At 56.3% G+C, this 23,242-nt stretch overlaps 1 protein-coding gene across 1 annotated transcript in view; it reads right to left on the reverse strand.

Annotated features, from left to right (window-relative positions):
* The window catches only part of Tarbp1 (TAR (HIV-1) RNA binding protein 1), a 35,932-nt gene extending 18,412 nt beyond the window's left edge, over window positions 1–17,520 (reverse strand). Inside the window, 12 exon segments of the mRNA XM_048367997.1 lie at window positions 2,821–2,993; window positions 3,790–3,889; window positions 4,718–4,853; window positions 5,841–5,930; window positions 6,786–6,882; window positions 7,499–7,634; window positions 9,922–10,019; window positions 11,619–11,671; window positions 12,830–12,978; window positions 15,226–15,295; window positions 16,314–16,411; window positions 16,641–17,520. Coding sequence (XP_048223954.1) covers window positions 2,821–2,993; window positions 3,790–3,889; window positions 4,718–4,853; window positions 5,841–5,930; window positions 6,786–6,882; window positions 7,499–7,634; window positions 9,922–10,019; window positions 11,619–11,671; window positions 12,830–12,978; window positions 15,226–15,295; window positions 16,314–16,411; window positions 16,641–17,520 — 2,080 coding nt within the window.
* Between the last annotated feature and the right edge of the window lie 5,722 nt (window positions 17,521–23,242).

Raw genomic sequence — 23,242 nt, forward strand, 5'->3', positions numbered from 1 at the left:
CCCATGACTGAAGAAGTGCGGACAGCAGTAGACTAAGCCAGTGAGAGTCCACCCGAGGAGCAGGCCCTGAGCAGCCACAAGGCCGGTGGAGTGGAGGGCAGAGGGGGCCGGGGTTCCTGGGGACTGCGGTGCAGCGAGCCAGGCCTGCAGAGCCAGCCAACTGGCTGCCGGGCGGCTAAAACGCGAGGCGCCTTGGTGACACGCACGAATGGTCAGGGGGGAGCGTGAGGGGGTGGGGGGCCCGAGGTCCTGACCGAGGTGGTGGCTCGGTGGGTGCAGACTTTCCCTTAACCCCATCAAGCCGCACAGGTCCACCACGTGCAGCTCTTCAACATGGCAACCACACTTCAATAAGGCAGGTGCTAAAGACCAGATTGCTGGGGGCTGGGGGCTCACACCTCTAACCCTGGCTACAAAGGAGGCTGAGGTCTCAGGATGGGAGTTGGAAGCAAGCCTGGGCAGGAAAGTCTATGAGCCTCGTACCAGTTAACCACCAAAAAGCTGAAGTGGCGCTGTGGCTCATGGAGGAGGGTGCCGGCCTTGAGTAAAAACCTCAGGGACAGAGCCCAGGCCCTGAGCTCCAGCCCCAGGAGCAAAACAAAGCAAGACGAACCAAACAAAACAGTCCTTCATCAAAGAATAGCAACCATACGGATAAACAGCCTTGGCTGGAAGGCCCAGAGGTGAAAGAGACAAGTGGAGGAGCATGAGGGCAGCGGGCAGGAGCAGGCACATTGGGAGCTCAGCGCCATGACGTCACCTCCGCGCGCCCTCTGGTCACCCAATGTGACACCATGACGTCACCTCCGCGCGCCCTCTGGTCACCCCATACGACACCATCCCAACCAACACACGCGCCATGACGTCACCTCCGTGCGCCCTCTGGTCACCCCATGTGACACCGTTTCAACCAACAGGAGCGCCATGACGTCACCTCCACGCGCCCTCTGGTCACCCCATACGACACCATCTCAACCAACACGAGCGCCATGACGTCACCTCCGCGCGCCCTCTGGTCACCCCATACGACACCATCTCAACCAACACGAGCGCCATGACGTCACCTCCGCGCGCCCTCTGGTCACCCAATGTGACACCATGACGTCACCTCCGCGCGCCCTCTGGTCACCCCATACGACACCATCTCAACCAACACGAGCGCCATGACGTCACCTCCGCGCGCCCTCTGGTCACCCCATACGACACCATCTCAACCAACACGAGCGCCATGACGTCACCTCCGCGCGCCCTCTGGTCACCCAATGCGACACCATCTCAACCAACACACGCGCCATGACGTCACCTTCGCGTGCCCTCTGGTCACCCCATACGACAGCATTTCAACCAACACGAGCGCCATGACATCACCTCCGCGCGCCCTCTGGTCACCCCATACGACACCATCTCAACCAACACGAGCGCCATGACGTCACCTCCGCGCGCCCTCTGGTCACCCAATGTGACACCATCTCAACCAACACGAGCGCCATGACGTCACCTCCGCGCGCCCTCTCGTCACCCAATGTGACACCATTTCAACCAACACGAGCGCCATGACGTCACCTCCGCGCGCCCTCTGGTCACCCAATGTGACACCATTTCAACCAACACGAGCGCCATGACGTCACCTCCGCGCGCCCTCTGGTCACCCCATACGACACCATCTCAACCAACACGAGCGCCATGACGTCACCTCCGCGCGCCCTCTGGTCACCCCATACGACACCATCTCAACCAACACGAGCGCCATGACGTCACCTCCGCGCGCCCTCTGGTCACCCAATGTGACACCATGACGTCACCTCCGCGCGCCCTCTGGTCACCCCATACGACACCATCTCAACCAACACGAGCGCCATGACGTCACCTCCGCGCGCCCTCTGGTCACCCAATGCGACACCATCTCAACCAACACACGCGCCATGACGTCACCTTCGCGCGCCCTCTGGTCACCCCATACGACAGCATTTCAACCAACACGAGCGCCATGACATCACCTCCGCGCGCCCTCTGGTCACCCCATACGACACCATCTCAACCAACACGAGCGCCATGACGTCACCTCCGCGCGCCCTCTGGTCACCCAATGTGACACCATCTCAACCAACACGAGCGCCATGACGTCACCTCCGCGCGCCCTCTCGTCACCCAATGTGACACCATTTCAACCAACACGAGCGCCATGACGTCACCTCCGCGCGCCCTCTGGTCACCCAATGTGACACCATTTCAACCAACACGAGCGCCATGACGTCACCTCCGCGCGCCCTCTCGTCACCCAATGTGACACCATTTCAACCAACACGAGCGCCATGACGTCACCTCCGCGCGCCCTCTGGTCACCCCATACGACACCATCTCAACCAACACGAGCGCCATGACGTCACCTCCGCGCGCCCTCTGGTCACCCCAAACGACACCATTTCAACCAACACGAGCGCCATGACGTCACCTCCGCGTGCCCTCTGGTCACCCAATGCGACACCATCTCAACCAACACACGCGCCATGACGTCACCTTCGCGCGCCCTCTGGTCACCCCATACGACAGCATTTCAACCAACACGAGCGCCATGACATCACCTCCGCGCGCCCTCTGGTCACCCAATGTGACACCATGACGTCACCTCCGCGCGCCCTCTGGTCACCCCATATGACACCATTTCAACCAACACAAGGCGGCTCTGCTGCGCCACCCGCACAACCGGCAATGCCCGCGCCCTGGGCTAGGGGAGCGCGTGCGTTCAGGAGCTCCTCCCGCTGAACACCAGCCTCGCCCGGCACGCACCCGCAGGACCCCACGGCAGCACGGCGTCCTCACCGTCCTGGGCGGCGGGGGCTCTGGCGGGGCTCGCGCGCAGCAGCTCCAGCAGCAGCTGGAGGCATCTGTCCGCCCGCAGCAAGGGCACGTAGGCGTTGGTGCCCAGCTTCCCCAGGACATCCAGCAGGGGGTCCAAGAAGATCCGCAACACGTTCCGCGTCCTCTGCGTCTCGCTAGGAAAGCACCAGGGCGTTCGTTATTCCATGGCACGGCGTGGTCTCAGGACATCCAAAACACCCAGCACCATGGGGCTGTGCGCGAGAAGAAAGCTCGGCAAGCCCACCACGCCCAGCCCTCGCCCTGGGGAAGCCAAGCCAGGCCCTCGCGCGGGAACCACCAAGGCCGGCTCCACAGCGCCCAAGAGCCAGACAAACACAAGCCACACACAGAACTAGGATGTGCGAGAGCACACACACCAACACCACAAAACCCTAGATAACGAGATGTGATGTGAGTCAAATGAACTGTGATTCACCTACTGAAGCGGCTCACTGCAATAATGTCTGCTAACAATTGGTCTGCTTACGTTCTGGAAACGTAAATGAGGCCGCTCTATCTTTATTGCTAGTTTTGAATCGTCTATTTTACAAAGGTGTAGATCCAGGCAGTGTTTGTCTGAATCTTATAAAGGAGTTAGATCTTGGATGTGTGCATTTAACCTCACCAGGGAGTTAAGGTCATGAAAATGTCATCTTCGCTTGTGTCAGGATCTTATCCATCCTTCTAACACTGAAACAAAACCAAGGACTACTCTATCCTTCTCTAATTAACATTTAACTTACTGTTCCGAAAGGGCTAATATGCCCCATGCTTATTTATGTGTTAACTTAAGACATTCTGTCTATCGCCAGGACTCTAATTCTGTCTTTAATAGTTTGGTGATTGAACTACCCACCCACCGTTGGCAAATCTGAGTACACTTTGTAATAAGCACGACTAGCCTTCCTCTTCCCCGACAGGAGTCATTACCTGAAGGGCGTCTTCCTTCCCTCCACATCAACAGCCAGTAGGACCATCAGGGCTGTCAGCCGGGCTTCTGACCAGTCAGGCACGCAGCAGCTTTCCTCGGCTTGAAGAACAAGGTAGGATTTGCATGTTAATAAAATGCTTCCTAAGGTCCTGGCGGGAGAGATCACCAATGCCAGGAGATGGAAGGACGCATGTACACACACATAAGTACCAGGGCCTGGCGTGCATGAGGCTCTGGGTCCTAGTCCCCAGAACCGCGTAAAATGAAAGGGAAGAGGAGAGAAGAAAAGAGGAGAGACAGAGGGGAAGAAAAGCAAACTTATCCTTCCAAGATTTTTTTCTCTAAAATTATTTTTCATGATAAGCTCATACATAATCAGCTCCTGAAAGCAAAGATGAGCCAATTCCCTTCCACATACTTCCACACCACTTCAAACACACCTACATACCTAGCTCAGGACCTCTCAGCTGTAGAACACATCAAGATATTAATATGATAACGGATCATGACGATCTATTAGCGTGACGATGCTTCCTGCCTGTGACCCCAGCTACTTAGGAGACAAAGACAGGAGGTCTCTGGTCCAAGACCTCCTCACACAAGCTGCAGACCCAATTTGAAAACAAAGTGCAACAAAAGCACCGAGGGCAGGGCTCCAGGGGTCGAGGGCCTGGCTGTCAAGCTTGAGACCTTGAGACCTTGAATCAGACCCCAAGAGAAGAAAAAAGAATCAACAGACCTGTGTCTAGTTCTCACGCTGGGGAGCTCGTAGCTCAGCCCCGTAAGGCGTGTAGTACAGTTCAGCATTTCAAATCTCAGAGCTGGCAAAGCTGCCTGACTTGACTAAAAGCACCTCTGAGCTCAGCGCCTGACCCCCAAATCCCACACCAGTGCCCAGCTCTCTGACGCGTTCTGGTTCTTACTTACCCTCCCACCCCGGTGACTTGACATACTCGTGAACAAGGTTCCTCACGAAGGCATTTACAGAGGTCTCCTGGGGTTCCGCACAGCCTGCTGGGGACGGCCGAAAGCATTGCTCGTTAGCATGTAACCACTCACAGAGCTGGAAGAGAAACAGTTACGGGACTTCATTTTCAGAACCTAACTCAACAAAGGATCTCTAAGTTCCCCAAGCCAATCTAATTCCTTCCACAAGAGACTGAATTTAAGCCACTGAACATTCTGCCACTATCTTACCACTGTCCCCTTATATGTGTATACACGTTTTTCTTTCCATCTGAACTGTGGATGAAGCTCGACAATAATAAATGGATTGTTACTTGTTTTACTTTCCTAATATAAAATGCATATTTTTCATAGCGTTCTAGAGAAATGTTGTGTTAACACACAAAGGATTAAGACTTAGAGGATGTCTTTGCAGGAAACTGGATAGAACTGGAGATCATCACACTATGGGACTAGTACCGCATGCTTCGGCCCCCTTGAGGAGGGGAAGGAGAGAAAAAGAGGCCAGGACGGTAACATAAAGAGCTAAGACAGAGTCACAGGGAGGCTGGATCTGATTACAGGACCCGCCAGGTGCGTGCATGCAAATGTTACAACCAAACTTACTTTGTACAATCCATAAATGCTAATTTTTTTAAAGGCAGAGACTTACTTAGTGGAATGTCAACCTGAGCAGCTGTCTCAGATAACTGGCAGAAAAGACAAACAGATCTGTCTCACTGTGTTTGAGACTAATGTGGTCACTCTTCCTGCCATAACTCACCCAGAACAGAGCCTGCTGGCTGGCCTGTCCCCCGCTTTGCAGGCCAGCCTCTAGGCCGTTCCTCCCTCCGGCCTGTGAGTAGCCTCAGTTAAGGCATCTCAAAGCAGATACACAAGGCTGAAAATGTTCTGCAGGGGTGGCTCCCATGGTAGAGTGCCTGCCCAGCAACTGCAAGGCCCTGAATTCAAATACCACCAAAAAAAAGGGAAACAGAAAGATAGCCTTCAGCAGATCACAAAGGAACCATGCCTTACAGCAACAGTAAAACTCAATCAGAACATGGCTCTTATAAATTGCTTAGGGATTTGTTTTCCCGCTCACCTCTGCCCACAGTGTGGTTCCTCGTCCCAAAGACTCCTCTTGCCTCAGAGTTGCGAGAAAAGTCGAGACTTCAGAGAGTGACACTTGCTCCTGGAAGAGAATTCAGCGTTTTCAATTGAACCCTCAACTCTTGGGAGGCTGAGGCAGGAAGACAGTGAGCTCAGGCCAGCCTGACTAACCCAGCCAGGCCTTGTCTAAAAAAAAAAAAAAAAAACCAAAAAAGTTAATAAAATCACCTCACTGTGGAAGTACACAATTGAACTGGTCAAAGCAGAATATCACTAGTTAAATCCAAAGAAAACTACATTTTAAAAAGATAGGGTGAGTCCACTTTTAAAATGAACACATATGTAATTACTCCAGGGCTGAGATCTGAGGATCACAGTTCTAAGCAAGCCTTGGCAGTAATGTCTCTAAGACTCTTGTCTTCAATATATTACCAAGAAAGCCAGAAATGGAGTAGAATGCTAGTCTTGAGCGAAAAAGAAGCTCTGGGACAGTACCCATGCCCAGAGTTTAAGCCTAAGACTGGCAGAGAAAAAGATTAATTAAAAACAAATGAGCAGGGCTGGGAATGTGGCCTAGTGGCAGCGAGCTTGCCTTGTATACATACATGAAGCCCTGGGTTCGATTCCTTAGCACCACATATATAGAAAACAGCCAGAAGTGGCGCTGTGGCTCAAGTGCCAGAGTGCTAGCCTTGAGCAAAAAGAAGCCAGGGACAGCGCTCAGGCCCTGAGTCCAAGGCCCAGGACTGGCCAAAAACAACAACAACAAATGAGCATGGCTGGTAGTGTGGCTTAGTGGTGGAGTGCTTGCCTGGCAGCACGAAGCCCTGGGTTCCATTCCTCAGCACCACATACACAGAAAAAAACTGAAAGTAGCTATCCTCCGCAACACCCAATAAGAGGGACTCAGAAAGGGGAGCACCAAATATATCCTTACCACATCCAGCAAATGCATAGCGGTCTGCAGAAGATAGCACTGCGCAGCTCCTCTCAGCAGAGTCTGATGCGTGATCATGGTACACTGCATAACATCCCTGCGGCAAAAGAGAATGTGGCCCACTCCCAGGGCAGTCCTGTCACTGCAACTCCCGACAACCCCATCGGAACTTCACAGCCATTGATTTCCACATGGCCCCGTTGAATTTCAAGTTGCTGTCGGTCACTGGGGCTTGAACTCAAGAGGACACTGTCCTTGAGCTCTTTTGCTCAAGGCTCGCACTCTACCACTTGAGCCACAGCACTGCTTCCGGTTTTCTGGTGGTCAGTTGGAGGTGAGAGTCTCATGGACTTTTCTACCCAGGCTGGCTTTGAACTGCCATCCTCAGATCTCAGCACTTCAAAGTTTAATGTAAAGCAAAACTCTTTTGAAAATTAGACCACCGATGAAGACATTTTTAAAGTAAGTTTACATTTTTTTTATACTAAAATGTACAGACTTTAAGGAAGTCAAAAATCCAGCAGCATAGGAACATGGGTGCATAGGAATTAGTCATTCATAAACAAGGTAATTTCAACGATAGAATTACTTTACTTTTTTTCTCGTATAAGATGACACTAACTGAATTCACTCAGTGTAGATGAAAGAAGGACAAACCAAATACCCGCATGCAGAGCCATGGCACTGGCCAGCCACGAGCGCGGGAGAGGTACCTGAGGGCCAGGAGCCCTTCGGTGCCCAGGGCCCTCCGTCTCGGCACGCTCGCCAAAGCCTTCGACAGAAACAGAATGGGCACCGCACACCAGTGTCTGTCTGTCATCCTCTGGAGAAACTTGAGGAGGAAGCTCCCTGGAAGAGGAAGCCTTACATGTGAGCACAGCCAAGGCGCTTCCGGAAAGATGCCCGGAAACCCCGGCTGAGGAGCACCACGTGACCCGTTAGGCCTGCGCCCGGGAGAGAGGGGAGGTGAGCTCCTGCACAGCTTTCCATGAATATTCACAGCACCACTTTCCCCCCAGGCCCAAGGTGGGAAGAACACAAAGCCTGCCAACCGTGGACGGATGCGCACTGTGGAGGACCTACCCCGTGGAGCAGTATTCAGCCACGAAAAGGGAACTACTGAGCCATCCTACAACACAGACAGACCCTGAACCCTGTGCCAAGGGAAGGAAGCAAGACCTGCGTGAGCACCGGGGCTGCACTCCACGAATGAACGGGAGCTGAGGGAAACGTGGGTACTCGGGCGGGGGGAGAAGGGGATGAGCGATGGCTCTGGGGCAAGGCCTCTCTGGGGTAATGACGCGATGCCATGAGACTCTGTGCACAGACTGAGCACCACCGAGGTGAACCGTCTGCAAGGGCGACTTGTGCAAGATGTCGGGGAAAAACTCTAAGAAGGCCATTGTTTGAAAAGATCCGTGTTATCTATGAAATCACATGTATACATACATAGCACAGAGTGTGGCGTGCGCTGCAGGCACTGGGTAACAAGCAGCTGCACTGGCCGGGAGACGGGACCGGAGCGCTGTAGAGAGGACCCGTCCCTGCACTGGGTAACAAGCAGCTGCGCTGGCCGGGAGACGGGGCCGGAAGCGCTGTGCAGAGGACCCGTCCCTGCACTGGGTAACAAGCAGCTGCACTGGCCGGGAGACGGGGCCGGAAGCGCTGTAGAGAGGACCCGTCCCTGCACTGGGTAACAAGCAGCTGCACTGGCCGGGAGACGGGGCCGGAAGCGCTGTAGAGAGGACCCGTCCCTGCACTGGGTAACAAGCAGCTGCACTGGCCGGGAGACGGGACCGGAGCGCTGTAGAGAGGACCGGTCCCTGCGCACAGCAGGCGGGCCGCTCCACTAAGCGGCAGGCCTTCCCGCGGGAGGGCTCTTGCCCTTTCCAGAATACGCACAGGAGCCTGTGGGCCACATTTCCTACTGGAGATCAGCGCCGTGGCAAGGCTTATGAGGAATTCCAGAAGCTCCTAAAAGATGATGCATTCCTCTCACAGTAGGCAGCGTTAAGTCCACACGCCACACACATGCTCTGGAAATGTGTGACTGAGCAAAGGCAGGAAGGACTGTACACGGGCGTTTCAGGAATGGCCACGTTCCCCTTTACACCAACACACTCACCAAGCACGCTCTGTGCCCAGCTACAACGGGCGGCTTCCGGGGGTGCGGCCACCCCCTCCTGGCCGACCCTCACCACGTCACCTGAGTCTGCAACTCACGAGGGGCTTGCCAGCATGGCCAGCACGGCCCACGGCACCCCATCTCGCTGGACCCCGGAGGCTCAGAGCCCAAACAGGCCGAACCGTTCAACTACCTTCCCAATAGCGCGTTAAAAACAAACAAAAGCTTCCAATTTTCCCCTGGTTTTTGAATAGATATTGCCAGTGTTCACCTTGCCACCCTATTTGTAGATTAGATGTTTAAAAATCAAAAAAGAATTATGCTAGGCACTGGTGGTTCACACCTGAAATACAAGAGGCCCAGACCCACAGGATCAGAGTTCAAAGCCAACCCAGGAAGAAAAGTCCACAAGACTCCATCTGCAAAATAACCAGTAAAAAACCAGGCTAGAGACGTGGTTCAAGCGCCAGAGTGCCAGCCACACAAGCCAGTCAAACAAGTTCAAGGCTCTGAGTTCAAATCCCAGTACTCACAAAAAAATAAAACAAATTTTGTGCTCAAGGTCATGTTATCAGTTACAAAGGCAGGAGAGAAAAGAGACGTAGAAAACACACCTAAGCCCTTCGGCCATTCAGCCCACAAAACCACGAGGGCGGGGGTCTGCTCTCCGCTGGCCGGATGACCTTCAAGGAGGAATCAGGGCCTGCCCTGAGGAAGGGGCTGACGACATCTGGGGTCAAAGCAGCACCCCTCCTTCCTCCCTTCCTGCCAGCCGGCCTGCCTCCCCATGGCTGCCTCCTGCGTGCACCCAGCTACGGTGCCGATGCCTGGACCGGGCAGGAGACGGAGGGAAGAGCCCGCCGAGCACAGCCCTCCACCCCCAGGACCTTCTGAGCCAGCCGCTCCGGTGACCACCGACCACCTCCCTCACGACGGAGCTCAGAACACACGCCAAGAGAGGCTAACTCATGAAGAGAAATAAAAACATAAAAACCTGTGACCGACACATACTCTTCACGTCTTCAGGAAGAAGAGAAACGTAAGTGACTAAAAACATCTGCAACTTTAATCCCAGTGGAGAACCACTTCCTAGCGGCTGGCCTGGGGACCTACAGGCAGAGAGGGAGAGAAAGCGTTACTTGAGCCTGTCTGCAGAGGGCCGGCTGAAGCCAGTCCAGGGTCTCGCGCCCGGCTTCCCCCCACGAGACCAGGATGCCTGCTCGTGGGGGAGTCCCCCGACTGCTGGAGGCTGACGGGAGGCCTGGGGCCTGCCCCCCACACACACACACGAGCATGATAAACTAAAGGCATTTTGCACGGCACGTGCTATTTGTTATTTCTAACGCGGAATTCAGTGACTTTGGATTCTGAAGTCTACGATCACAGGAATCGCACCGTAGCACAGGTGCACTAGCAACGCGTTCCCTGTACGACGGTGACTCGCTGACACCACGGGCTTCTACAGCCGCGGCCAGGGCAGGGCCGGGTGGGGGCCGGGTCAGGGGTCGGGTCAGGGGCCGGGTCAGAGGTCGGGTCAGGTCGGGAGAGCGAGGCGCGGCGCCCATCGGCCCTCCGGAGCACTGAGCCGCTCTCACCACGGTCTCTCTGCGGGACTCGCCAGTGAACACTTAGGGAACTGGAAAGCACCGGCAGCGCAAGCACCACCATGTTCTCTTGAAATGTGTTAAACAGACGTTATAAGTTAATAGTAATGTAATCTGGCATACAACATGAAATGTTTTTAAGGGAATTGTTGGGGGGAGGGGGTTCCTATTTAGAGGCATGCCGAACAGAAGACTTAAAGCTCCTACATTCTGTGGATCAGTATTAGGAAGACAGCTTTTAAAAGCAAGAGAGATTCAGAGAGATAATTTGAGAGTCAGGTAATTCTAGAATGGGCCACTCCTCACCGCTAACCTTTCCCACAGGGGAAAGTGGGATAAGCAAATACGTTATGAATTAGGGAAAGAGGAAAGACAGGAAGCACTGGGCAGAAATTAGATAAACTGGTGTGAACACATGGTTCTTAATATGAATGACGGGATGGATGGGTGGATAGATATGCAAACAACAAAGTAGGTATGGATATGTCTAGCCAGCAGGCAAAACCGAAAAAGAGCATCAACATGTGGTGAATATAGAAAGGAAATAATTCTTTATATTATCCCAAGACTTTTCTGTAAGTGTGAGGCTAGGCCCAAATAAAAAGTTAAATTGAGAGCTAGTGTAGTAACAGATGTACATGCTTATAATCCCAACACTCAGGATACTAAAGCAGGAAGACCACAAGTTCAGGGCCATCCTGAACTAGAGAGGCCCTGTCCAAAAAAAAAAAAAAAAAAAAAAGAGGAGAAAGGCCCAAAAGGTAGTCAGGCAAAGTCACTACAATCTCCACAGAGGTAGAAAACAGAACAGAGCGATGTAGGCTGCATAAAGTACAGTTTCTAAAACCCAAGAGTAGAGAGGCTCAAGGTACAAAGGAAACAAGAAAACAGAAAGAGGAAAATGTGATATAAATAACAGAAGTCAAGAAAAAGGCACTGGGTTTTTTTTAAAGCTGACGTCCTACTAGATGACACAGATCACACGCTAACTGCATGACACAGATCACACACTAACTGCATGAAACCACGTGACCCTGTTCACACATCTAACGTACAATCAGACACACAGAATCAAATTGCCGCTATACAACAGTGCCTGCTTACCTGCCATACAGAGAACTCTCTGAAAGCGCGTCCATCAGTGGGCCAATAATAAACTAGAAAAAGAGAGAGGAGGAGATGTAAGTGGTGCTAAGTTCTAACCACGATTGTGGGGGTGCCCCGCTCACCTGTGGCTCCCCCTACCCGGAGACCAGAGAGGGGACCAGCAAAGCGGGTCACGAGTGTGGGTCGGGGTCTCTTACTGAAGGCTAACACAACAACCAGGGCACACTACGATTACATGTGGTCAGGGGGAAAAAGGAATCAATACATGCTGGGAAATACAGGTAGTAATAGGAAAAAAAAAAAAAAAAAGGACCTTAAAGAGACCACTGAAGAACTTACACCTACAAGAAAAAAGGGGAAAACCAGATCCTAAAAACATTCCTAAGATACTCATTTTAAAAAGCAAGCGGATTGTGACCCGACCTGTAAGAAATTGTTTTACTGCTAATGGTTAAGAGTTCATACGCACTCTAGACTAGAATGACAATGTCCATCATTGGGAAGGTTAAAAAAAAATAATGAAGGCTTGGGGTGGGGGGCTGGGAGGAAGGAGGGAGAAAACGAAGAAGGGGGTAACAAACATGACAGGAAATGTACCTTAAGTACGGAACTGTAACCCCTCTCTACGTCATCTTGACAATAACTTTTTCTTTAAAGCAAGCTGATGTGAAGTGTCAGAAGGACAAGAGATGTTGACACTCCAAACGTGTCAAACACTACAAACTGTTTGCAGAAGACAAGTAGAAAAACCGATGTGGTTCCCTCGGGTGCAAGGCGGGACGTGACCCTGCGGGACTGTGATAAGCCGCAGGCCTCCAGATCTCTCCTGGTTTTGACAGGTGGGGCTGAGCTCGGAGACGACAGGGGTGTACGGGCTGGGGCCGGGGGACTCGAGCCCTCTCCCCGACAGGCTGAATGACGGCGTCCCCCCCCCCCCCCGCCCCCCGCCGGCACCGGCCGGCCAGCCCGAGCTGCAGGGCAGCACCCCTGGGGAACTGCGAACTCGGCACCCAAGCGCGGGGTCCGGGAGGCCAGGGCGGAGACCAGCCCGCTATCCTGCAGCCTATCTACAAAAAGACAGCTCGATCCAAACAGGAAACCTCGGGTAGGCAAGTCCAGGGGATTCCGAGGGCCTGAAGATGGCCCGTGACCCCGTCAGCGTCTTTACCCGGGACAGGGAGCAAGGAAGGGGAGCGGGCGGCCATTACCTCGAAAAGCTCTGGAGAAAATGGAAGTGGCTTCGTTTCATACAGCTCCAGAAAATGGGTAACGCCTTCTTTGGTCAGAGCTTTGTTTTCACTCTCAAACATTCTTTTATAAATACACACGTGCCAGGAGGGGTGGAAAAGCCAACAGCCTGCGGAAGGAAGACATCTGAGGCTGAATTTCAGGCCCTGCTTTCTATGTGCGCATGCTGATTCCATAAACAAGTGGAGGCCGACACGGTGACGTCACCGGAGCCCTAGGAAGGTGCGTCTGCTTTCCACCACGTCTGTGGGTGCTGACTGAGTAACCAACATCAGCACCCCTAAGTCCCTATTTATGTAGCTCGATTTAGGCCTGCAAATAACACGATGTAAAGCATTACTCCAGGCATGCAGACGGGAACTTGAGATAGATGGGGGAGTTCCTGTCTGTTCTCGGCTGTTTTGTTTTCTTTTTTGAGACAGGGTCTCGGCTGGACCTGAATTCTGCACCCTCCAGCCTCGGCCTTGAGTGCTGGGTTCTCCAGTGGCATGCCACTGGTATTTGTAAGCTATGTTCGCATTTTTGTGGTGCTGGAGTTAGAACCCAGGGCCTCTTGCGTGCTAGGCAAGGGCTGTACCTCTGAGCTAGCCCCACCCCCTCCACAGGACCCTTCAGCAACCCTCTCCTTCACGACATCCCAGCCCAGTTCTCTTCTCTCTTTCTTTTCAAAGGCAGGGTTTTGCTGTCCAGTCGGGCCGGCCATGACCACGGTCCCCCCCCCTCGGCCGCCCCGGGGCCGGGGCTACAGGTGCGCACCGCCTCCAGCCTTCCTTTCCTGCGGAAAGCTGAAGCTGCCACTCCTCTGCTAGACCAAGCCTAGGAGGCAGCCAGCCCCGGGCCCGCCCCGCAGCTCCACTCCCCCCCCCCCCCCCCCCGCACACAGCGCTGCCCCGGCCGGAGCCCAGGCCTCCCTGCCTGCCCTCGCCAGGCTCGCCCTCTGTCCCTCCCTGCACCCTCGAGAGGACCTGTAAGCTACATGGCCCAAAGTCAAATGAGAACACCGCTGCTGGTCCTACAGCTCCGTCCCCAGTGCTCAGCGTACACCGGACACTACAGCTACCAGGAGAGCCCACTGCTGAGCGTGAAACGTGGGATGTGTAACTTAGGAGATACACTTAAGAAATACACTTTAGGGGCTGGGGATACGGCCTAGTGGCGAGAGAGCTTGCCTTGTATTCATGAGGCCCTGGGTTCAATTGCCCAGCACCACATTTATAGAAAACGGCCAGAAGTGGCGCTGTGGCTCAAGCGGCAGAGTGCTAGCCTTGAGCGGGAAGAAGCCAGGGACAGTGCTCAGGCCCTGAGTCCAAGGCCCAGGACTGGCCAAAAAAAAAAGAAATACACTTTAACCCTATTAGAAAAAAAAAGGTTCAGAATTTTAAAGTCCCAACATGAAGAGCAAATTGGTCTGTTATTTGTAGTGTACACCAACACACTTGCCCAACTCAAGCGACGGTGACATTTTCAGAATCAAACACGGCTATCTGATTACGTGTGCATGAGCTGCAAGCACCATGCGCCCACCAGAGCAGTGCTTTTCACCGCAGGCACACGCGTGAGGTCACAGTGGGACTCCATCCACCGTAGCCCCGGGGGACCAGACACACTGAGCCTGTGCAAACCGCAGGGCACCAGAAAGAAGCTTCCGCAATCTGCGGGAGAGCTCAGCTCCCCAGGGGCCGGAATGGGCCCTCGGCTCGTCCGTGGCTCCCAGGGAGACAGCACACCGCCGCCGCCGCCCGCTGTTTCACGGACCCAAGCTCAACGGCGGAACCTGATTCAGGAAGCTCTAGCCTGGCTGTGTTCCTGAGCACCCAGGACCACAGGCGTGCGCCACCCCCCTGGCTACAATACACCTATCCGCCCAGGAAAGGCCACAGGAAGGCTGGAAAGAGGATGAGACTGGATCCTGATGTCCGCGAGCTACGGTGAGAAGCACAGCCTGTGAGAGAAGCTGCCGTGGAGGGGGCAGGAGAGGCCGCCGCACACCCCGGCAACAGGGCTGGCCGCTCTGGACCCACGCGGGGGAGGGGGGGAGTCCACGCTGCGCGCTGCCCCCCTCCTGGAGATGCTCCAAACTCCTATCCACAAAGAATCACACCCCTCCCCTCCATCCCAGGCCTCGTGAGGGCTGCGGGAAGGGAGCGGAGCCGCCGTCCTGCCAGGCGAGACTCAGGCAGGCGGGAAGCGGCTGCGACTGCGGCTGCACCCCCCCCCCCCCAAGCCCCACAGGACAGACGATCCCTCCCGTCCTCCACACTCTCCATAGTTTAACAGGGTTAGTTATAAAAGCTGGGGGCGGGGGTGGGGGGAAGCCATGTTATTCTTTTTAAAGCAAAAAGAAAATCATCATTACCATTCTCCTCTGACACTGCATAGTCAAACAGATTGTTTAGCTTTGGTAAGACTGGCTTTATAACATGTATCTAAAAACAAGAGCAAAACATCATATGAAATGAAAATGCACCTGTAAAACCTCTCCAGGGACAATGATTAGTAGAACAGCAGTCTTCCTGCTTGCACCCCTATGTGATAACTGTGACACGGAGTCTGAGTCACTGCCGGACTCCAGTGTGTAAGGCCAGGTGTGGCCAGGCCAGGGGCGTGGCCCCGGACCAGCTCAGGGTGGAAGTTACACCGTGAGTGGCCTGAATCGTGTCACGCACACAACCCCTGACGGACTCAAGAAACAGGGAAGACTAAGACCCAAAAGATCCAAAAGGGGGGAAAAAATCCACTGTTTCTTCTCCAGTCACTCAAGTGGCCGACGGTTGCGGGGTAAGAAGCAGAGCCAACTCGGAGCTCAGGGCTCGACACCTCTGAGCCCATGTGGCAGTTTATAGTTCTTCAACAACATCCACAAACCTGAGCCCCTAAAATTAGGAATGGAGGGCTTATGAGTCCACTGCCCAAAGAAACCCTGCAGTTTATCTGAACTTAGAACGCTTTGTTGCTCTTCCTGCATGTTCCATACTTTGCACACGAGTACTTGTCTACCACCACACACGTGTGCTGTACACACGGCCTGCCACGCTAAGTCCACAGACTCCTGGCTCCTTACACATGGGGACTCGGGGCATGGAGGACGGCAACGCGGACAACACCTGGGAACCTGCACAGGACTCGGGGCCTGCTGGACAGGATTCAGCAATGCACGTGGCGTAACAAGCTGTCAGGGCGGCTCTGACGTTAATGTGTGAGAAGATGAAGGGAAAGTGAAATGGGGATGATCACCTGAGTTCACTGAAAGCATTCTTTAACTTTCTGAAGCAACACGGTCTATTTCATATGACATTTATGGCAGGGGGGAAAAAAAAAAGATTTCTGACTTCTGTCGTGCTATGTCTACGCTGGCCTTTTCTGCGTTATGTTCAATGAACACCCAAAAATGAGAGAAAGAAATCACAGCTACCAGAGCATTTGCTGAAGTGGGAAAATACTTACCTGATTTCCTTCTAGGGTTTCCATAATTAAAATATAAGTTTCCCAAAATTTTAGAAGCTCGTCTTTTTTCTTCTCAGACCACCAAAACAGACTTGGGCCTAAAGGAGAAGGGGGGGGGAGGGAGGGAGGAGGAGAAAGTTAGCTTTTCCTTGTGCATAATCTTTAACTATTTAATTAATATTTAAGTATTTAAATAATAATGTTATCTTCATAGTATCTAAACGAGTCCCCGTCTGGAGTGGCGGAGGCGGGGAGTCCCCTAGCAGAGCAGCCGGCGGGGGCGGGGCCGGGGCGGGGCCGGGGGCGGGGCCGGGGGCGACGTCGTACCGGTGCCGGCGGGGTCTGCGCAGGCGCAGGCGCGGTCGGCGCCGGGCGCCGCCGAGACCTCCACGGCGCGCCGCAGCAGGAAGCGCGCGCGCCGGCGCGTCAGGGCGTCGTCGGCGCGGCCCAGCCCGGCCCGCACGGCGCTCCAGAAGCGGGCGCAGCGCCGCGCGTCGGGGCCCCCGGGGCGGGCGCCGGGCTCGGGCAGCAGCCGCTCGGCCAGCGCGCTCAGCACCTGCAGCTCGGCGGCCAGGCGGCCGGGCCCCGCGGGCGCCGCCGGGGCGGCCAGCGCGTCCCACACGGCCCGCAGCGCGGCGCCGCCGCCCCGGCCCAGCGCCGCCAGCAGCCGCGCGGCCGCCGCGCCCTCGGGGCCCGCGTCCCCGGCCAGCGCCAGGGCGGCGGCGGCCCGCGCCACGCGCCCCAGCAGCGGCGCGTCCTCGCGGGGCCGCAGGCCGGGCCCGACGGCCGCCAGCAGCTCCAGGGCCGCCTCGGCGCCGCCCGGCCCCGCGCGCAGCTCCCGCAGCGCCTCCTCGGCCAGCGCGGCGGCCAGCGGCGGGGCCCCCGCCAGCCGCGCGCACGAGCGCAGCGCCGCGCCCGCCGCCCGCAGCACGCGCGCGCGCCGCCCGGGGGGCTCGGGGGGCCCGGGGGGCCCGGGGGCTCCGGCGGCCCCGGGGCGCCCGCGCAGCAGCGGCACCAGGAACCCCGCCGCCACCTCCCGCGCCGCCTCCGCGCACAGCGCGCCCGCGCCCCGCGCCTCCAGCCGCTGCAGCAGGAAGCGCAGCGCCTCCACGCGCTCGGCCGACGCCTCCCCGCCGCACAGCGGCGCCAGCACGGCCCGGGGGTCCCGGTCCGGCGACAGCAGCAGCTCCGCCAGCACCGACTCCATCTGCCGCGCACGCGCGCCGCCGCCGGCCGCCGGGGAGGGCGTGCGTGTGCGCGTGCGCGGCGAGGGCGTGCGCGTGCGCGGCGAGGGCGTGCGCGTGCGCGGCGAGGGGGCCGCGGGGTGGTCGGTTGCCCAGGAGGGAAGCCGGCCGCGTGGTGCAGACGGGAAGCTGCGCCCCTCACCTGGGTAACTCAGGTACTGGGCGCAGACCTAGACAAGCGGGGGGGGGGGGGGGGATATCTGCGCAGAGCCCTCCTCCCCCCCCCCGCGTGGGCCTTACACGCCCCGGCCCCGAGTTCAAGCCCCGCGACCGCCACCACCCCCAATCATAATGAAGAGCTTGTTGTTTAATGAGTGTCAGGGACAAGATCGACCTAGTCATTAACTTGGAGCTGCCATTGCGTGTGCGAGATGTTTGGGGTTTTTTTTCTTCATGTTTCAGTCATTCTGCTTTCCACGCGTTTTGGAAAGCGCACACGATGCCCGAGGTGTCCCTTCGCCCCCATGGACCTCCGTCCCATGTAAACGGGCAGCGTGAAGAGAAGCAAAGCATGAGAGGAGGTAAAGACTTCCTATCGTTAGTCACCAGAGGAATGCAGACCAAACCCACAGGGCCCGCACACAGTGAAAATGGCGGGAGGGAGGACCCAGGAGGTGGAGCGGCTGAGACTCGTTCAAGGGGGGGTTCTGCCATCACCCCTGTTTTCTCATACTGTTGGGGTTGAGCAAGAACACCCTGAGAATTTGCCCGAAAACAAAAGGCGAAGAATCTCCTAGTGGAATGTTTTTGGCAACACTGTTTATCATCTGTAGCCAAAAGCTTGTAACAAACTAGACATCTTTGGGCAGGAGAATGGACACATTGTGATTGGTGTAACGATGGTATCAGCAATCAAAGTAAATCGCCAATCCTTGCAAAAACACAGCTAGATCTCAAGAATGGGTTAACCCCAAGAAGCCGAACTTTACATCCTTACCGGTCCATTTAAATAAAATTCAAAAACAGATGAGAGCGGTCTGTGGGGTAGAAGTCAGAACAGAAGTTGCCCAAAGGGAGTCCGGACTGGCTAGCACCAGGCTTGAGAGAAGCTTCTGGAGAGGGATGGAGTGGACCCCTGGGGGCCACTGCCTCATGGGAGTCGTGCCGCGGTGCTCACCCCCTACCAGTCATCTCCAGCGCTGAGGTGCTGTGAGCGAGACCAACACTGGATTTCCAGAACGAGCCCGTCCATCCTTACAAAGACACGCGAGCTGGGTGGCTCACGCTTGTCTTAGCTACTCAGGGGCGGCAGGCAGTCTGTGAGACTTCAGTCACCTCCAGTGAACCCGCAGAAAGCCGATGTGTAAGTGTGGCCCAAGTGGCAGGGCTTTGCTTTTTCACTTGCAGCTGGTGCCCTACCCCTTGAGCCACGTCTCCCCACAGTGCCATCGAGTTAGGAACCAGGGGACACATCCAGTGATTGAGCCAGGGCCCTCGGGAGCCGCTCACCACCGGATGACTGGATTGGCCGGCGGGGGGCTCACTTCAGGTCCAAACCATCCTGGGTGGGGAGTAACTGCAAGGGAGGGGTGCCGTGTGACTTCGGGTTGGCAGCTGATGGGGAGCGATCAGAGTGCTCCCCAGGGGTCAGTGCTCCCCAGGGCTGGGTCCTGGCTGACAGGCCGGGCCCGAGATTCACATCTTTTTCTTTGGTGGTTGTTAGTTTGTAAGCGGTAGTCTGTCAAACCTATAGTTTTCTTTCTTTTTTTTTTCTTGTTTTTTTGTTTTTTTGTTTTTTTTTTGGCCAGTCCTGGGCTTGGACTCAGGGCCTGAGCACTGTCCCTGGCTTCCTTTTGCTCAAGGCTAGCACTCTGCCACTTGAGCCACAGCGCCACTTCTGGCCATTTTCTGTATATGTGGTGCTGGGGAATCGAACCCAGGGCTTCATGTATACGAGGCAAGCACTCTTGCCACTAGGCCATATCCCCAGCCCAAACCTATAGTTTTAATAAAGTTATTCAGGGAACATTTATAGAGTGAAGAGAGAGCTGAGGTCTGAGGCTATAACTCTAGAACCAACAAAAACCCAGGCAGAAGGGGGACTCCGTCAGAGCTGTAGAAGAAACTACTGGGAAACAGATCTGGAAACGGGAAGCCGAGGCGGAATGTGGGAGGAGAACAGTGCTTCCAAAAAGGAAACGGCCCGGCGCTGTTGCTCATGCCTGTCATCCTGACTTCTTGAGAACAGAGACCAAGGGCGTCGTGGCTTTGAGGCTGGCCCAGGCAAAGAAAAAAGTTAGCCAGACCCCATCTTAAGCGACAAGCTGGGCGGTGGCATTTCACCTTCATGGTCTCACCTATGTGGAGGGGTTGCTGGGTGCTGGTGGCTCACGCCTGTAATCCCAGCTACCCAGGAGGCTGAGATCTGAGGATCACCGTTTAAAGCCAGCTGGGGCAGGAAAGTCCCTGAGACCTATCTCCAGTTAACCACCCAGAAAATGGAAATGGCGCTGTGGCTCAAAGCGGTGGAGCACTAGCCTTGAGCGGAGGAGCTCGGGGACAGCGCCCGGGCCCAGATCAAGCCCCACGACCAACCAGAAGCAACAACAGCCCCTTCTCCCAGCTATATATATGGGAGGCGTAGGGTGGAAGTCTGAAGTCCAAAGCCATCTTTTTTTCAGTACTGGGACTTGAACCCTGACTCACATTGACGGGCAAGGTCTCTACCGCTCGAGGCGGATTCCCCAGTCCTTTGCTTAAGTCTGGGCTTCCGCTGGAGTCTCAGGTCATGCTGAGGCTAGTCTCGATCCTCCTACCCCCAACTCCTGGGTGGCTGGGACTGCAGGTGTGTCCCGCTGTGTCTGGATGTGGTGTCTACAGCCTCCCCCCCCCCACCCCCCTTTTTTTGTCTGCCTTGGATTCGGGACGGTCTGGACTCTGAGCCCCGGGCCCCTGCTATCCAGATGCCCAGGCTGGGGCTCTGCGCACACCGGCATTCTGGGTGTTGGCAGCAGCACCCTCCAGGGACAGGTCCTCAGAGGGTGCACAGCCCCTCGCGGGCCTCCCGGGACAGCTCGGGTGGCTCAGCCCCTTCAGCTAGTTCTAGCCCTTTGTGAATTTAGAATAGGCCATGTTCGGGGGTGGGGGGGGGGTGGGGAGACTGGCTCCTTTCAGCTTACGCAGGCAGAAAGTTCCAGTCCTAAACCTTTGTGCAAAGCAACACAGAGGTGGAGGAGGAAACTCACGTTCTCCAGGCTTGGCAGTCACCCCTCAATCTGGGGATCCCTAACTAACTGCAGGAAGATGGTGTCAAGCTGGGGTGAGTGTGTTCATGTGCAAAAGTGCACAGCCGCTGAGCCTCTGAAAACCGTGTGGGGGCTCGCACTGCGCGCCTGAGGCCTCAGGCCCAGCTGCGGAGCGGTGGGGGCCCCCCGAGCCCCCCTGGGCAGGGTGGGCAGCTCCCGCGACAGCTGCCTTGTCACATGCAGTACCCTGCGGAAGAGGGTGGGGCGGGAAGGTTCCTCGCCAAACATGTTTAGAAAGGAAGCAGACAGCGAAAGTCTCTTCAGCAATTGGTCATCTTCGCAACGTATCAGAGGCTCTTTACGTGGAGGTGGGGGCACTGGGGGCTTGAACTCAGGGCCTGGGCCCTGTCCTTCAGCTTTTTGTTTTCTTGAGGCTGGTACTACCGCTTGAACCATGCCTCCATTTCTAGCCCGAAGTGGCGGCTAATTAGAATTAGGAGTCTCACAGACTCTTCTACCCAGGCTGGCTTCAAACCTCCACCCCCCAGATCTCTGCCTCCTGAGTAGCTAGGATCACAGGCGTGAGCCACGGGCACCGGCTCAGAAGCTCCAGTTAGCCGTTGTGACTTCACGTAAGCCTGGTCTCCCAAACTTTGCATGCCGCTCCTAAACAGAAAACCCCAAGTCATGAAATAGAACACACGCTGGCAATTCGAGTTGCAACACACACGCAGGCACTCCAGGGTGTAAGGGTGACATTTGTGAGGAGCTGAGTCTTGGAAGCTGTGGCATCGGGGAAGGATGGAGAAGAGAGAACACGCGTGCTCCGGGCAGAGAGGAGGCCCAGGCTCCCGGGCTCGGTCGTTTGGAGCCACGACGGGAAGCGGGAGCGAGGGGCAGAGCAGGGAACGCGTGTTACCGACGTCAGCAGGAGGCTGGGCCTGAAGGGAAGAGCGGTGGCCTCCTGAGGACAAGCTGAGCACTGAGCTTCCGCCTTCGGGATAAGCAGTGGCGCTCGGCACTGTTCACGACAGCCCAGCTCCAGACGCTGCCACCCTGGTGCCCTACGACAGACGAGCGGGGCCCAGGGCGCGGAGCCAACACACAGCGGGGTTTACGCAGCCATCGGGAAGAGTATGGTTCCGCCATCTGCAGGGGAATGGATGCGCCTAGAACAAATTATGTTAAGTGAGGCAAGGCAAGCTCAGAGCGACAAGCAGAGCATATGCTGTCCCATATGAAGGAGGCAGGTCTAACGTACACTGGGGTGGGATCAACCATGCAGGATTCTAGACCCTCGCTTGTAGAGGATACTCCTAGCTGGTGCAATGCCGGTACGTCCCTTTATATTTATGTAAAACAATATATATTAAAACAAACTCCGAGATATGGAGACGGGAGATGGCGTCTGGCTGGTGTCTGCTTTCGTTTCTCTCTGTGTGGTTTATGGGGGGGGGGTGGGGGGGACTGGATGACGCGCTCTTTGCCTGGCTTACGTAACTAATCCCTCGTTCCATCACCTTTGTAATAACAATAAGCCGAGGGGAACAAACAAGAAGTGGCGCTCAGGACACCCGGCCCCCGCGATCTCGTCCATGGACCGCGAACGCCCCCCGTGGGCTCCCGTGGGTTCACGGACGGCGTACAAGCCCGCGCGGCGCGTGCAATGTCGGCCGGTGGCCACCAGGGGGCGCCCAGAGCCCGCGATGCCAGCGTCCTGTGCCTCCGCCCGGGCCTGGGGGCCGCGCTTCAGGGAGCTGGAGGGCACTGGGGTCGGCTGGGCTGTGAGCCGGGCCCCGCAGTGCCCCGGCGTGTGTGTGTGTGTGTGTGTGTGTGTGCGCGCGCGCATGTGTGTGTGTGTAAATGCACGCCGGGCCCGGGTGGATGGCTCCCGTGTCGGGACACCAGCAGCATTCCGGGCTGCGGGGCCGTTCCCTTCCGGCCCCGACTTCCCTGACCGGCGGAGGCGGAGCGCGGCCGCTCCGGGCCCCCGGCCGGGATGCGTCCTCCTTTCCCGGAGGTGGAGGCAGAGCCGCACGGATGTGCTGCGAGCCGCATCTGACGCCCCGGGGACGGTGAGGACCACGGCCGGCCCGGTGCCCGGCCCTGCCCGCCGCCCTCTCCGCGGGGTCCGCACTGGGGCGGCTTCCCACGAGCAGCCCGGGCCCGGACCCGTCGAGCAGCCCGCCCGAGCCCCGGAGCCCCGGAGCCCCGGAGCCGGACACCGGGGGCAGCCGGGAGCTGACGGCAGGGTCCACACTGGAGCTCAGGCCGCGAGGCTCAGCCGCCTACGAAGCCCCAGTCCACCCCAGCTCGGGGTGGGGCAGGTCATTGGACTAGAAGTTAAAAGCCGTCTCGTAAGCCATCTAGAGGATCCCCTGAATAATGGGGGGGCTCTTTTCCAGCATTCTCATGAGTTGAACACAACCAGGCGCGCGGGCACCTGACTCCTAGGGCAAACGTCGGCGAGAACAGAGCTGCGCGCGGCTGTCTGCAAAGA

The sequence above is a fragment of the Perognathus longimembris genome, chromosome 18 (genome assembly GCF_023159225.1).
Source record: "Perognathus longimembris pacificus isolate PPM17 chromosome 18, ASM2315922v1, whole genome shotgun sequence".
Taxonomy (NCBI): Eukaryota; Metazoa; Chordata; class Mammalia; order Rodentia; family Heteromyidae; genus Perognathus; species Perognathus longimembris.